This window comes from Crocodylus siamensis, chromosome 7 (assembly GCF_052110815.1).
Source record: "Crocodylus siamensis isolate JL-2025a chromosome 7, ASM5211081v1, whole genome shotgun sequence".
Taxonomy (NCBI): Eukaryota; Metazoa; Chordata; order Crocodylia; family Crocodylidae; genus Crocodylus; species Crocodylus siamensis.
Genome location: NC_143401.1, coordinates 95600736 through 95616444, shown reverse-complemented (window position 1 = coordinate 95616444; position 15709 = coordinate 95600736). Strand labels below are relative to the sequence as shown.

General features: G+C 54.4%; 1 protein-coding gene across 3 annotated transcripts in view; it reads left to right on the top strand.

Annotated features, from left to right (window-relative positions):
* The window catches only part of NEURL1 (neuralized E3 ubiquitin protein ligase 1), a 210314-nt gene extending 195196 nt beyond the window's left edge, over positions 1-15118 (top strand). For 2 of the 3 annotated variants that reach the window (XM_090057619.1, XM_090057620.1), the window contains exons 5-6: positions 10434-10580; positions 11376-15118. In XM_090057619.1, coding sequence (XP_089913745.1) covers positions 10434-10580; positions 11376-11617 — 389 coding nt within the window. In that variant the 3' untranslated portion in view covers positions 11618-15118. Of the gene's footprint in view, positions 1-10433; positions 10581-11197; positions 11297-11375 lie in introns of those variants that run through there. The other variant, XM_090057621.1, reaches the window with a different exon arrangement.
* The last annotated feature ends 591 nt before the right edge of the window (positions 15119-15709 follow it).

Sequence of the window (15709 nt, the reverse complement as noted above, 5' to 3'; positions counted from 1 at the left end):
GTTTCACCCCACCCCCATACAGGTCTGTCAGCTGTTGTGCAAACCGCTGTTGAGTTGGCACGTCAGCGGCAAGGCCTGGGGATGACGTGGGCACTCAGGAGAGCTGCGTCTCAAGCCCCTGCTCAGTCTGTTTGCTGTACAGCACATGCTTTGCTCTCCCAGATCATGATGGCAGGGTGGTAACTGCCCCAGAGTTAGATGGAGGGGGTGCATGTGCTGCTTTGTCGGTGCAAAGCTGGTAGTGGGGGCTGCCGATGAGAGCTTGGCTTGCCTTTGTTAAGGGCTGGATCTCAATTTTACATGGGATTTCATAGTTTCATAGTCGTTAGGGGCTGGAAGGGACCTTACAGATCATCAGGTCCAGCCCCCCTGCACTTGGGCAGGAAAGACTGCTGCGATCAGACGATGGGTGTCGAGACATTTTTTGAAGATCGCCAGAGTGGGTGAAGTAGCAATCCTGATGAGAAGCCCTGCAAAATCCTGCTGCTGTGACTCTGGACTGCAATTCCCAGGCATTTGGTAACTCTGAAGGTCAGCATGACAAAGCCCTGGCTGGGAAGATGTAGTTGGGGCTGGTCCTGCTTTGAGCAGGGGCTTGGATGAGATGTGACCTCCTGAGGCTCTCTGCAACCCTCATTTTCTATGATCCTGTGTCAGGCAGCACTGTTTTGAGCATAGCTGTTTTCCAGAGAAGAAGGGTTGAGTGCAACTACCTAAATGCAGTTACAGCTGTGGTGCTTGTAGCCTTATGTATACCTCTGCAGCTGCCTGCCCTCTGTGTTCATTCCTCCGTGAGAGTGGAAATGAACAGCCTTTATTGCCGCCACGGTAATAAAAGATCCCTAGATACAATGCAATGTTCATAACAGCTGATATATGGATCTCCCTTATCTCATCACGCCTCTGCTTGTCAGCATTGAGTAAACGGGATATGGGCTAATTCACCAGCCCCTTTGAATTATGGCTTGGCTGTCAGGGAAGATAAAGCCTGCATATTTCTTGACCGATTGCTGGCGTGAGTTCTCCTGGCTACTCGCAAGAGTGACAGGATAGACTAAACTCGCCGATAACACCTATTTTAATTTTTCCTGATAAAACATACAATTGAAATTCAGAGGAGCAGCAAGGAGGGTCTTTAGTGCAGTTACTTGCTTCCCAGCTCCAGCTGCCACCCCGATATCAGCCTTGTGCTGGGCTTTGAAGCATTAGATCAGATAACTGCTTCCCTCTTGCTCGCCAAGCCAGGGTTTGCAAGCAGTAGCCCAGCCAAAATGGGCTTTTGTGACCTTCGTGTGGTTTTGAGGGTCGAGGTGAACTCTACGCTCTGCCTCGTGCCACAGCAAGTTGGTGGTTCTTCTAGGATTGGTCTTGATGGCTTTAAAATGAATATCTTGTTCATTGTACTTTGACAATGTTGGGGTGGGGTTAGTTGGAAGGCCTCAAAGGCTTACCTCTTGATTTATATGCAGTCAACATTTTGGGCTCTGAATTCGTCCATAGGGAGTAAACTTTTTATCTGAATTGTTGAAAAATACGGCTGGAAAGGACGTCAAAGTCACCTAGACCAACCCCCTGCTCAAGGCAGGATTGACTACTGCAATGGTTTAGACAGGGACAAAGACCATAGTCATCCTGCTCTTAAAAACTTCCAAGGGTAGAGACTTCCTAATATCCAAATTTCCCTTCCTGCAATTTAAGTTATTTCTTGTCTCGTCTCCTGCAGCCAAAGAGAACAGTCTATCGCTATCTTTTCATGCTTCATGTATTTGGAGGCTGTTATCAAATCCCTCCCCTGAGTCTTCTCTTCTCCAGACAAAACGAATCCCAGTTCCTCCAACTTTTCCTCATAAGACGCATTTCCTAGACAGCCGATCATTTTGGTTGCTCTGTGCTGGATTCTTTCTAATTTGTCCACGTTGGACTTAATCTAGGATTGTCACTACCCGTCTCTTATGACCTGAGCCGTCTTGGAGTTGATTAATCACATTCATCTGCGCCCTCGACTGCGAGAAGCTTGCTAGGGTTGCAGCTCACTGCTGATGGGTTTTCTTCTTCTTAGCATGGAGATAAATAGCATCCTGCCCCTTCACTGGTATGCTCTCACCCCACTCTGTGGGTGTCTTTTGGACAAAGCCCTTGTTCTTTCCAGGTATATTTGCCATCAGAGAAGGGACAACAAGATACCAAGTTCTCCCCCTGCCTTTCCAAGGCCAAGGACTAGCCGTCTGGGAGATGCAGGAAGGAGTGGGAATATTTATTGTTCTTATGGAAGCTAAAAGGTTGCAGTTGTATGTCTTTGCTTTCTCCTGGGGCCCAAAGCTTTCTCCCGCTGGATGAGGTTCGCCTCTTTTCCTTCCTGCCTACCTAACAGAAATGTTCAGCCAAAGGTTTTTTAAGACCACGCTAGACAACACCTTGGCTGAGATGATTTAGGTGGGGCTGGTTGGACTAGACCAGGGGTTTGGACTAGGTGTGTCCACCCCTCATTTTCTATGTTGATCCTCTAAAAGGCTCCTCTAAGGCTTAGCACAAATCAAGCGGTCAAAGAGCAGCACCTGGACCATGTAGTTTTTAAACTTTTGCAAGGAGGATGGGCTGAGGTCTGTCCCAGTGCGTTCCAGTGCAAAGCCTACAGGAGCATCCTAACCGTCCCCAGAGCTCTCCCTGCATAAAAGCAAAAGAAATGGAGATGAATTTTTGCAGTGCATCTGCCAGTTCCCTCCTGCCTTTCCTTAGCGCTACGAACGGCAGGGCCATAGCTTCAGCGTAACCCTAATGGCTTGAACACATTACGTTGTTTTTTGGTCCACAGGAGGTCTTGATCTTACAAGCGCATCATGTAGCATTTAGCGTTGTACTGATGTGTGCAATGGCCAGTGCTGGCCTTGCTCTATTTTTCCGGACTATGGAGTTAGAAACTGCTAGAAAGCTTAAGAGAGTAGCTCTTGCGCTCCATAGCTTCCTTCTTTTCCAAAAGGTAAAAAGCTGGAAGTACTTTTAATGAAGCGGGAAGAGCAGCTTCTTAGTTGTTGCCAGTGGTCTGAGAGGCAGTGGCGACCTGGCATGCACGGCTCGGTTTGAAGAACAAGCCCGCCCGAGGGAGAGGAGCCGCTGGCCCGTGATCAAGATAGCATTGTTTGGATCACCGTGGGAACCTCACAACCTGCCACCTGCAAATACATATATTATCTAATTACTAAGAGCCATGGACATGGCCACCTCCCTCCTGAGCCTTCGTGTTTCTGTATAACCCAGCGATGGATGGTTCGCCAGCTAGCTATGATACCTTTGTATTGCTTTGTTTTATGACGGTGCATTCAAAAGGTGAAGCCAGGTTGGCTCCTAGTGACTTGTTCTGGACCCAGTTGGCGGGAAGCCTGCAGGAGCGGTCCTTGAATTCAATCTACATTGCAGACAGAAGGTGCGAATCTTCCAGCATGGAGAAGATCACATTGAACCGGTCTTTAGGCTCAGTATCAGTAACTCTACCGGAAGTTGGCAGAATCTGGTCTTTACAGGGGCCATCGTGTCATCCCTCTCTTCGCCTTCCTCGTTCAGCTTATGGACCGGGCCACCAAGCTTGTTAGTATCCCTTTCCAAGGGAGAGGGATCAGCCTGTTTGACCTGTAACTTGCAGCAATAAATCAGCCCCAGATGAATGCATCAGGGGCGGCAACCCATGAGAAAGCAGAACTGCACTGGGGAGGGCAAAGCAGGTTCCCCTTTTTTAAAAAATTTTTTACAATGTTTGGGGAAGGGCCAGACTTTGCAGCCCAGCCCAGCTCCCAGGAAGGAGAGGCCGTTCAAACAAGTTAAGGACAATTCCTGGACGGCAGCGATAGTTTTCCTGGCAACAACCACAGCCCAGCAGAGCAAAGTCTGAGCTGGCAGATTAGAAGCTCACACGATAAAGAAAATACTGCTCCTGCAGTGTGTACACAGGGGGTGTCTATTGTATATACAGTGTCCCAGGACCAGCCATAAAAAGCCTTGACAGGTAATGCATATACATATATATACAGTGTTCCAGGGCCAGCCATAAAAAACCTTGACAGGAGTTGCAAACAGCTGACACCAAATGAATCACTTCAGCTGGTGTTTGCCCTGGGCAGTAAATGCTGTCCCAAAGTTTTTTCAAGGTGGAAGTCCCTATGTATATTTATGTTGGGGGGGTTTTCTTCCCCCTGTTTAAAAGGGGAAGCTCCAGGCTGTATGGAAAATGTCTCGGGCGTCTTTTCATTTCCAAACAGCGCTCATTCGAAGCGTGGGAAGTCCAGTTGCATTAGGCTCTCAGAGGCAAAGTCCTCGTGGCCCTGGGTGAGAGTCCCGGGCCTGACAAGATTCAACCTTGAACACATGCAGAAGTACTGGGCTCTGTGTCAGTGAGAAAGGGGTCAGGGCAAGGAGGTGAAGATCTGCGAAGTCAAGGAGGATTCGCCTCCTTTTCTCCCTTCATTGCCCAGCCCCCAACGCTACCCAGGTTACTCAGTGTTTTCAGCTGACTTCCAAGGCTTTTGATCCTGCTTCCCTCAGGCTAGTGGCTTCTGAGCTGGGAAATGGCTGCAGGCTTCGGCATCACCCTCGGCCGGGACGTGTGCCGTGGTGCGTGACAAAGACCTGAGATCTGTGACAATTGCTGCACTTTGCCTGCTGGCCTCCCTGGAAGGGTCCTACCGACCTCTGCTGCTGTCCAAGCAAATCACTGCCACTGGTGGCTAGCAAATGCTGAGCGAGTGTCGGGCTTGAAATGAAATGTGTGATTTGCATATAACCATTATCCACCTCTTTTTAATTGCTCCTGCTCAGCGGGCCACTCAGCAATGAGCAGGACCCCCCAAACTCACCATTTTGTGAATGCTCCATGAAAATGAGTCACAGAAATAAGCTTTTACAATAGGGAAAGCATATCCCCCTCCCTGTCTGCACAAGGGATGCTCCTCAAGCTTTCCAAGCAGCGGATTGCTTTTAGATCAATACATTGATCAAACACACCGTGTATTTGATGCGCTTGTTTGTAATCCAGTTTAGTGTCCGCCTGTGGGGGATTTTTAGGGTCAAAGGAGTTAAATTGGAAATCGGGTTTGTTGATTAGGCCTGGTGCGGAGAGGAAAAGATGATTGTTATGGTGGTTACAGGAAAGGGCAATCTTCCTGCCTGCTCGCTGTTGATTTTCTACAGGAGCATGCTCATTTCTGGCAGTTTTAAGAAGCCCTTTGCCCTAATATATGGCTTATATTTACCTCGCAGGTTCCCTTTTGCTAAGCCCTTTCCCCAGTTAGGTACCAATGACTCTCCTCAACTAATACAGCTTTCTTAAAGGAGACCAGATCCAAGGGACAAGTGACCAAAAGACCAGATCTCACCACTTCAAAACTTACCACCACTGTTTAAAAGTGGCTGATCTTAGGGAACAAACCCTGGATCTCGGTCCTTCCCCCCGTCCTGGGACCACAACATCTCTGTTGAACGCAGCTGAAGGCTCCTCTAGAAGTGATGGTCAGCAATGGTGATCGTATGGACTCCTTCTTCTCTCTCGGTGACATTTAACGGCTTCCAGCATTTCATGTTTTTAGCGCATTTGGCGGTCCTCCACATGGAAACAGAGAGCGGTGACTAATTGTTGCTCCACAGACATTGGCCTTTATCTAACACTAGGAGCTTGATAATCATGCCAGCAAACCTCCTGGAATATGGACCTGCCTCCAGGGCCGCTGACACTGGAGGATGTCTTTCCAGTAGGTTTGGGAGCAGGCGGGACAAGAAGTAGTTTTAGTTGTGCAGAGCGTGTGCAAGGAGAATACTGCAGTCTCTCACATGCCCCTAAATGACATGCACCTTGTTTTTTGGGTTTTTTGCAAAAACAAGCCAGATTTACTCAGAAGCATCTTTTTCATGGAAAGACCGTACTGCAAGATGACCACCAACTTCTCCAGTGTGAACCCTTCGCAGCCCCTCTCGTAGCGGCAGCAGTTTTTTGATGAGCAGCCAATTTGAGAGAGGCTGCAAGAAGGTTATCCTCTCTCCTGCCATCGTGCAGCAGTGTCTCCATGCCGCTATTCCAGTGAAGAACCATTACCTTCCCACAGCCCAGTTTTGGGGGACTGATCTTTTGGGGGACTGGTGCATGTGGCATGCAGGTCAATACAATGCTCCTCAACCGGTGCTCGTAAGGCATCCATGCTGGCTGTGTCCTGGACAGCCCCCAGCGACACCTCGGCTCCGCAGGGTTCAGCAGGAGCCAGGCCGTCGCAGGCTTGATGGCAGGGTTGGGTTATTTTTAATTCCCAGCGATGGCCTGGAGCCGCACGCGTCCTGGCCGCATCGGGGCATCGTGCAGCCTCGGGTTCAGCAGCACGGCTAGCATCCGTCTGAGCGGCTTGTCCCCTGGGGGCACAGGGAGGGGAGCACGTGCCTTGGTGGCTAATAGGCACATGCTGCTCAGTACTGCTGATGGAGAAGGCAGATCAAGGGGCTGTGCAAGCAGCGGGGATGGCCTTTCATCCTTGGGGGAGCTAATTACACAGGCCCAGACCAGCCATCTAGGAAAGTGTTTTTTCTCCAGCTCTAAAAAGTTTTGGCCTGACTGCAGGAAGCCATGCTGCTGACCAGTCTTCATCCGTCCCTAGCTGCCAGGGCCTTTCCGGGGCGGCGGTGAAAAATCACTGAACCGGCCGGGTTGATGCTCAGTTTCACGAGATGAGCTGAAGCCAGGCATGTGAGCTGGTTGGAGGCAACCTCCTCTGGGTTGAGGCAGGGTTTTGTTTTGTAAATGCCTTCGGCTGTTTGCCGTTCCCTTCTGGTAGGCACGCTGTGACCGTATCATACCCGTGCCGGGGCTGCTGACTGCACCCGTCACCCTGGACCTCGGGAGGCATCCCCACCCCACACAAGGGACTAACTCTGTGCCAGGAGCACCCGCGCTCCACCCCACCCTCGGCCAGCAAGTCGTCTTTCCAAGCCTGAAGAACTGCCAACCCCTCCCTTTGACGTCAGTGGAAGATGTGGGTGCCGAACACCTCTCTGCACGAGACCCACAGTACGTGGCGTTTTACAGGACAGGAAAAAGCAGAGTGGAGGAACAGCACGATTCACGCCGGGCTCCCCTGTTACAGGTGCCAGGGGAGCCAAACAAAGCCACTAACCCAGGTCTGCGAAGCAGCACAGATGACCCTGGGCAGAAGCCAGGTGTCTGTATAAAACGGCTGCTTCTGGGGTGGTGGTGTACGTGCCGCATCCTGTCCCGCGGGCCAGGATGCACAGAGCCACGCTGTCCACGACATGCGGGCTGCGGGCTCTGGATGACAGGAGGCGGCACGGGGCTAGATGTCAGAGCCGAGACTTGTAGGAGAGAGACGTGCATGTTATTGCCTGCTCTGCTGTAGACTCACTTCTCTGACCTCGGGCCAGTCATTTAGCCACAGAGAAGCTGGGAGGAATGGTGAGTCGGGGACTCCAAGACCCAGGGAAGGAGCATAGTGCAGGACTCTGGCTTTCAGGGCCTTTGTTGCTCTGAGCAGGGTTTTGCTGTGAGCTGCAGGGGCCAAATGCTCTTTGCTTCCAGCTCAAGACTTTTCGTGAACCTGCCCCCGATTGCAGCAGGCAGCGCTTTGTGCTGCATAGAAAGGCGACGCATGCGGAAACAATGCGCAGTGGGATGGCGAACACAGGCAGCAACCGATGCTAAGAAACAATAGCTGGCACCATTCCCTGCTCCCCTCACACGATGCAACAAAAACAGCTTTGCATTTGCTCACGCCTCAGCATCGCTCACGCCGGAACAAGACTTTGTTCCTTTTCACCCCCGCGCGTTAGCCTGGTGGGGTTGGAGCACGCCGGGCCGTGCGCTCGGCCGAGCGTGGGCACTGCGAGGGCTGAGCAGGACCTGGGGGCACCCAGAGGCCTCCCCGTGTCTGCCCAAATGCGATGCCACGCTCCCTTCTTTCCAAACATGCACCTGACATTTCAAGCATTTTCCAGAGGCTTTGCACGTCAAAGTCTTCATTACCTTTTTGGAAATTTGGAAAATAAAAAACAAAAAAGCAACCTCAGAAGCTGCGGCGTGCCGAGCTTGGCTTGGCTGGAGCGGGGGCTGTGGAGGGAACTGAAGGGGCTGTTTCTGGGGATGACCAGGCTTGAGCACTGCGGGGATGAACTCAGAGGCTCGTCGGTTCCTCGCTCTCACCACAGACGAGACGAAGTAGCTGTCTGGGGAAGTGCCAGGACCACGGTGCAGCCTGCTCGATTTGTCCGTCTCGCCCCCGCGGTCCCCTCGGGTCCTCGACCGGCTGCACCACCGCCCGGCAGGGCTGCTCTCAGGCAAGTCGCCACGGGCTCGATTCACAGGACTTGGCTCTCTGCTGCCAGCCCGCGAGCAGGCCCACTCTGATCCAAAAGGTGTGTTGTCTTCAAAAGCTTGTCTGAGTCTATCCCAACCAGGCTGTTGGTCCCATAAAAGAGAGAGCACACCCCAAAATCCTTGCCTCCTGCCATTCAAGGCACTCTTTTGCCCCCCAGCCAGATTTGAACCTGGTTTCCCCACTTTTGGGTGAGGGCTCTGCCCATTAGGCAAGCGCACGGGAATACATTTGACAACACGAGGTCCGTTGCACAAAAGGATCTGGCTTTTTGTGGCCCCGACTGAAGGACTGGCTGTGCACAACAGGAGCACTCGCCCTTGTGGCCTTATTTCTTTTATAAGTAATTCAGAAGGAAGAGAGGTCCTGAACTGCTTGGAAGAGGCCTGATCCTTCCCAGAACAGCTTTGTTTTCACCCCCCCTTTTTCCCCACAAGGCCATTGGCACACTGATGTGCTAGTCACAAATTCCTCTTTGCAAAAAGCCATAGCCCCATAATGCAGACGGGGTGTCTAAGCTACCGAGGCCAAAGTCAAGCAGCAACTGTGGCAAAGTGGCAGGAGGACCCAGACCTCCGGCCCTGGTTGTATTGCTAAGGAGCTCAGGAAGCCGCGGGGCACACGGGGAAGGCCGTCACTTGTTTTACCTGCTGCATGGTGGTGGGAAACTGAGGCAGAGGAGCCTCCCTTCCAATGCCCTTCGCATGCAAAGCACCTGGCTTTATTTCAGCATGGGGTGGATAGTGGTGTTTGGTAGTTTCCTTCAATCCCAGTTGTACTGCAGGAATGCTTTCACTCCCAAAGCTGGCGGGAGGGGAACGTCCTCTTCTCAGTCCCTGCGGTGTCTCGCTCAGGCCGTCCAGCCGGCCTTGGCGCTCCCTCGCTCGAAAGCAGCCTCTGGCCCATTGATCTGCCTCCTTGGTAAGATAAAGAAGTCTTAAGTATTAGAATCGAATAAGCATCGATCTTGCTTGAGCCCTGCCATGTCTTCAGCCAGGGCCCAAAAGCTGCGAAGAAAGGAGGTGTGTTATTTAAGCTAATTATATTATTATAGCAGCAAGACAAGGAGCACACTAAGGGTGAAGGAGGTGACCAGGCTGTTTCTGAGATGTGGGCTCTTTGGCTGAGCACTTTCTGCAGGCAAGTGTCCCAAGCTGGGCTTCCGCCACCCCAACGCTACGGGTGCCAACTCCCTGTACAGGAGGGGTTGCATTCAGGCCACTGTGAGCCAAGGAAATGCATGTGAAATTGGTAGAGGTGCCACCTGCCTTGTGCTGGGGGGCTTTGCATTTATGGCAAATGGGGGCATTTGCACAGAGATGATTTCTTGGAGCTCATCAAATCACTGGCGAGGGTCCTGTGGGTCTCAGACCCAAACTGAGTGTACCCCCTTCCCTTGCCTTGTTCCCAAGTCAGCAGCAGCTGGACAGCAGGTTGCTCAATAACACTCGCTTGCAAAGAGGTGCCGGGGAAGGGCCTGGCCTCAAGCCCCAGGCCAGCGCTCGGCATCGGGCTGCTGCTCTCCCACGTCTCCCTCTCAGCAGCTCTGGACCTCCCTTGCTTGGCCCGGTTGGTGCCAGGACCACGTTTTGCTCTGGGCTTGTGCAGAGGTGGTGCGCGCGGCCTCTTTCCAGTCCATCCCCTGCGGGCTGGCCTGGTCCTGGCTGGGGTCCCCTCGGTGGTATCAGGCTGCTGGGGGGGGAGTGGTGGTGGTGGGGGGCTTCGGTTCAAGGAAAAGCTACGTTTTAAAAGGCAGCTGTAACCCTGTGTGTTGATTAAAAGAAATCCAGCTTGCTTTGAGGGGTCATTGGGGCTGGCACCACTTCCAGGCCAGCTGATGGCAGCCACAGCGGGTCGGGCGTGTGCCTTATTGCCCCCAGGCTTACTGGGAAGGGAAACAGTCCCGGCCCTCTTGAAGTTCAGTTGACTTCTGTAGGGCTGAGTGTCTTTCCCAGAGCTCAAGCCACCTTAATGCAGAGAGGAGGGAGAGTTTACCCTGTCGCCAGCCCCGGGTCCCGTGCAGGGGGCTGGCTCCCCAGGCAGCGATCGACCACGGCTTGTTGGCTTTCTCTTCTCCAGGTTCCACCATCCTGGCCGAGCGACGGGGCCCATCCATACCAAGCTCCCCCACCTCGGCTCCCAATTCCCCCACCACCCTCTGCAGCGGGGTTTCCGACCCAATCTTGACCACCTGCGGCTCAGGCCTGCTCTGCAGCTCAATCAGCGGTAAGTGTTGCCTCCGTTTGTCTGCATTTCCCTCCTGGAGACTCCCAGGGCCTTTTCCAGCATGGCGCACCCCAGCCATTGAGGTGGGGAGAGCCAGTAAGCCTGCCGGCCCTTGGGGACCTTCCTGTTCCCAAGCTGTTTGACCTGGAAGATGCTTCGAGGCAGGGGCAATGACCAGCAGGGTTTCTCTTGGCCAGCTTGGCTGTGGTGGAGTTGAGGATCCAAAAGACCACTCAGTGAGGCTGTGGGAGTGCAGTTCAGGGCTTCTGCCCTGTCTTCACCACGAGCCCATCCTCTGTCCCAGCACGGGGGGGGGATCCCTGCTAGAAAAGCCCACTCTCCACTGCCGAGCTTTGCTGGGCACCCAAGTGCAAGGTGGAGCTGTGTTGCAGCTGCCACGTCCCCTTCGACTGGCATGTCTGCCACCCAGAGGAAGGCTTCTGGCGCTGGCGAGCCAAGGGCAGGTGCCATCCCTGGTTGCTGCAGGTGCTGCTTTCCCAGGGGCACTTTGATTTGCATTGCATGCACATGACTGCACGCGAGCTGGGGCCTGGTGTTTGCTGCTGCAGAAGCAAATCCCCAAGGGCTAGAGCCAGAAATTGCTTTCCCTTCCTCAGCGATGCAGGTGAAGCGACTCAGCTGCACAGTTCAGGCTTTTCTCACCTCCCTCGTCAGAAGCAAAGGCTGCTGATGGACGAAGGCACTTAAACCACTCCTTCCAGACCCCAGTGCAGCAGCTGCCCTCGTCCTGATGATCCCACTGCCCAAAGACTGACGGTGTCCCTTCCCTTGCAGGCACGGCTCCGAACTCCCCGGTTAGCATGCCGGAGTCCCCCATCTCCCCCTCCGTCTCGGGGGCCTGGGGAGACGAATGCACCATCTGCTACGAGAACATGGTGGACACAGTCATTTACTCCTGTGGGCACATGTGTCTCTGCTATTCCTGCGGGCTGAAGCTCAAGAAGATGGCTAATGCCTGCTGCCCCATCTGCAGGCGGGCCATCAAGGATATCATCAAAACCTACCGCAGCACCTAGAGCCGCGGGGCTGGCAGGGGTGGGGTGGAGGAGGACCTGCGGGAAGAGCCCCCGTTTTCATTCATCGTCTGTGAGAGCTGATATCTGAACCACCCTGGGGCCGCTGGGGGTGGCAAGCGAGGGGGTGGCCCAGCTGCAACTGCACTTCCAACCCCACCAGCAAGCCGCTGGCTCTGAACTCCAGGGCATCAGGGAAGCTGAGGCAATCTGCTCTTACCAATGGATTTAATGTTTTATCTCAATGCAACAGCTGGAGCTCTCCGGCCTCTTCTGCGCTGCGCAGAGGCATTTCCAACGCTTGGGAAGGCGGCTGTGGTGATGTGTCCCCTGCCCCAAATGGGTGGCAATGGCTGGCAGTAAGGACAGCAAATGCATCAGGGAACCATCTTGGAGGAGAGGGAGCCGTCCTGGGCGCAGGACCCTCCTTGAAGAGCAGGACCACGAGGGATTCAGGAGCGGCAGAGGGGCTGCCAGCCATTGCAGGAAGGGACTTGTCCGGTAGGCAGAAAAGAAGAAATTAGAAACCCCAAAAACCCTTTTCCTAAGGGTAAGACAAGCCCTTTCCCCCCTGCCAGGCAGCTGGCAAGCTCAGCAGTCGCCCTGGAGAGGAAGAAACCGATGCCTTGGCTGCCTCAGTGTGCCTCAACTTGCTGGAGAAAGACACTAGCGGCAGCTGGAGTCTGGCCGAGGGCGCCCGGGCCGCAGCCCCTGCTGCAGCGTTGGGCGCCCGCTCTGCGCGTCGCCACCCAGCCACGTGGATTTTACTGCAACGTCCTTTCCCCGCTGACCGCCTCCCACCCCGCAGTACGACTGCAGCACCCCGCCACTGCATGACCCCCACGCCTTCCTGCTGACCTCCCTCTGCCCCCGGCGTGCCCAGGCCAAAGGGTCCCTTTCCCCAGCTTCTGCCCGTCGCCGCTTGTGACAGACACTGAGGCAGAATGCACACAGCCCACATCTCTGGTTTTACAACATTATGCTCCATCTCGCTCTTTGCTGTTTAAAAACAAAAAAACACAAAAAACCCTAACCGCCCCCCCCTCAAGGAAGGAACTTGTGACAGCTCCTCTGGCCTGGAGCAGACAACATGACATGGGGTTAGCCACCACCAGGAGAAGACGGGCATCTCCATGTCCTGTTTGCTCAGGCCAAGGGTTTTGCAAGGCCTCGCCTGTTCTTGCTGAAGGAAGGACACCGCTGTTGCTGCTCCCTGCCCCGCTGCCACCGCCCCGGCTCAAGTCTCCAGCAGGCTGGTTCCCTGCGTCGTACCCGGGAAGCCTTCAGCCAGCAGCCGCCCTATGCAGGGTGCTGGGGAGGGAGGGTGGGCAGGGGTCTCCGTGCATCATCTCAGTTCGGTTCTGTGAATCCTGGCCAGGCGGAAGCTGCAACAATACCAAGGCGTGAGTCGGCCCCTCCTCCCCAATGTCGTGCTGGTCCTGCCAATGCTTGAACATGCGAAGGGCTGGGCGGGGAGTGAGCTCTAGGGCTAGTGACCTCCCTCTCTTCAATCATCTCCCCAAAAATACTCCCCCCCCCCCCCCAAGGCACCCACTGCTTAAGGCAGGCCGAGCACCTATGCACGGCTTGCACTGAGCTCCTACCGCCCCCTTCCACCAGAGCTCTGACAAGGCCCCAGGTTAGCGGGGAAGTGCTAGGAGCAGACCCCCTGCCTCCCTCCTGAAGCCAGTTCTTAGCTGTGGCAACACCGCTCGCTCCATGACAGAGCAATGATCTGCCTGTTGGCCCCACATTGTAGGGGTATCCTCCCCCCCCACCAGTCAGGCAAGGCCCAAACCAGTCACCATGCTTTTTTTTGCTGCCTCCTGCACGTCAGCTCTGCTGCAAGGGGAGCGGTCACTGAAAGGACTGCAGGAAGGACAGCCCACGTCTGTCCGCCCCGAAAGCTGGCCAGGGCTGGGGTAGAGTCCCATCGACTTAAGTGGAGCTCATTTGTTTGAGAAACAGGCCCCAGCCCCAGCCCTTTCTGCCTGTGCTTGTGATGTCCTACTGGCTGGTCAGTGAGGTGAACCAAGAATGCAAGGGGCATGTCGAGCATATAGCGTGAGGGGGTTACAGGGCTGGCATCTTGCCCAACCCCTGCTCCAGTGATGATAATCCCTAATTACATCTCTAATCACATACTGCAGCCCTGCATGCACCTGGACTCCCCAGGCAGCGGCTGACAAACTCATCCCTGCACCTGCTAACAGGTGCTTGGTTCGGGGAGAGGGACTACAGCAACTAGTGCTGGCCCAGCCTGCACAGGAGGGGACAATCGGCTCTACGTATTTCTATCAAGGAGATTGCAATACAAAACACACACCTGCACCAGGTTGTGGACACCAACCTTAACTTGGGTTTCCCCAGCTGAACAGGCACATCCCCATCCAAACCACCCCACACAACCGTAATCTCAACCCTGCCCCAACATAAACACCCAAACCTGCCATAATTAAAGCAGGGGAACCACAGCCACCAATGTCCTGCTTCTATGAAGTGTTGGTGATATATGCTCACGGTGTCCCAGGGAGAGGGCCATGCCCTCTGCTGCAGAGGAAGGCAATAACCCCCCACCATCCATGCCAATCTGACCATGGGGTAAAATGCCTTCCTGACCCCAGATAGGGCTTGCGGTCTGACCCCCAAGTGCAGGGGCAAGACCCTCTAGCCAGGAACTACTGGCTTCGCTCCTAGCAGGAGAATCAGCAGAGCCCAGGGGAATGCCCCCACCGTAGCTGTAGCCAACACCAGGTGCCACTGGGGAGGCTTAACAACACCCCCATACATATCAGGAAATAAAAGACAAGCAGGGGGAGGGGGACAGGAGCAACCAGTAAAGCCCAGAAGCATGGGACAGACCCATGGTAGAAAACAGGCATAGCTATGCCCAGGTCAGCCCTGACTCGTGGGCGTCTAACCAGGAATTGCCAAAAGCCTGGACATGGGTAACAAGCCATCACCCACAAGCTGCACTTCACAGCTGCTCCCACCATTGCACACACTGGGTGGGCGGGGGGACGGGGGTGGGGAAGGGTGCTGGAGAGTTGGATGTAATGAAAAGTTGGTGCAGGTGTAGATGGATGCACGCATATGCGTGCTAGACTATGGGGCATGTGCAATAAGAAACAGCTTGTGACTATCCAGAAAGCCAGCATGGCCAAGGACATCCCACGTTCCATCGGCTGAGGCTCTAGCAGGCTAAATAGTTACTGTGCAGGAAGGCACGTGCATGCGTGCACACACGCACGTGCACATGCAGGTAACCGCCCCCTGCCGTGCTTGCCCTGCAGAGCGCTTTCACACGAAGGTGCGTGCATTTTGCTGTGGACCAAACGGGGAGGTAGCAGATGCTGAAACACCCGTTGGCAGCAAGCTCAGGGCCAGGCCTGGTGGGCAGCACAGCAGTGGGCAAGGGCACGCGGGCAAGGGATGGCGCTGGTCTTTTGAGTGAGCAGAAAAACGGCAGATGCAAAAACAACACCACGGAAGGGGTTGGGGGGGGGGGGGGGGGGGGGGGGGGCGGATTTTGCTGTTGGGTTTGTGCCGGCTCCTAAGTCACGACAAGGTGTTTTGATGTCACCTGCATTTCAGCGCTTTCTTTTCAACCGGTTTGTGTTCTGTTAAAGAGAAGAAAAAAACAGCAACAAAAAAGAAAACCAATCCATTCGTTGTGAAAATTGGGTAACTGTGATTGTGAATAAAGCTGATTTCGGTCTCCGCGGGCAGGCGTGCGAGTGGTTATTCAGGAGCAGCAGCCACAGAGGGAAGGGGCTGTCTCTAGCCTGCCCCCACACAGCCCGGGGGCTGCTCGGGTTTCCTGCAGCAGATGGCTTAGAAACTAAGGAAGCTGCGGACAGCTCTGCCACCTCCGCTGCAATGCTTCGCGTCTTGGTGGCACAGCATGTGTACACACGAAGCCGCTCTTTTTCAGTGTGCAGCGAGCACATGAAGAGGGCTGAGAAAGGGCAGCTGTTGGACTGCGGCTCGTGCCCTGCCATCTCGTCGCAAGCCAGAGCTCCAGTTCGGGCAACCCCCCCTCCAGCAGCCAGCATACAGACTAGGCCAGCCCTCCCTGACCGATAGGGATGCAGA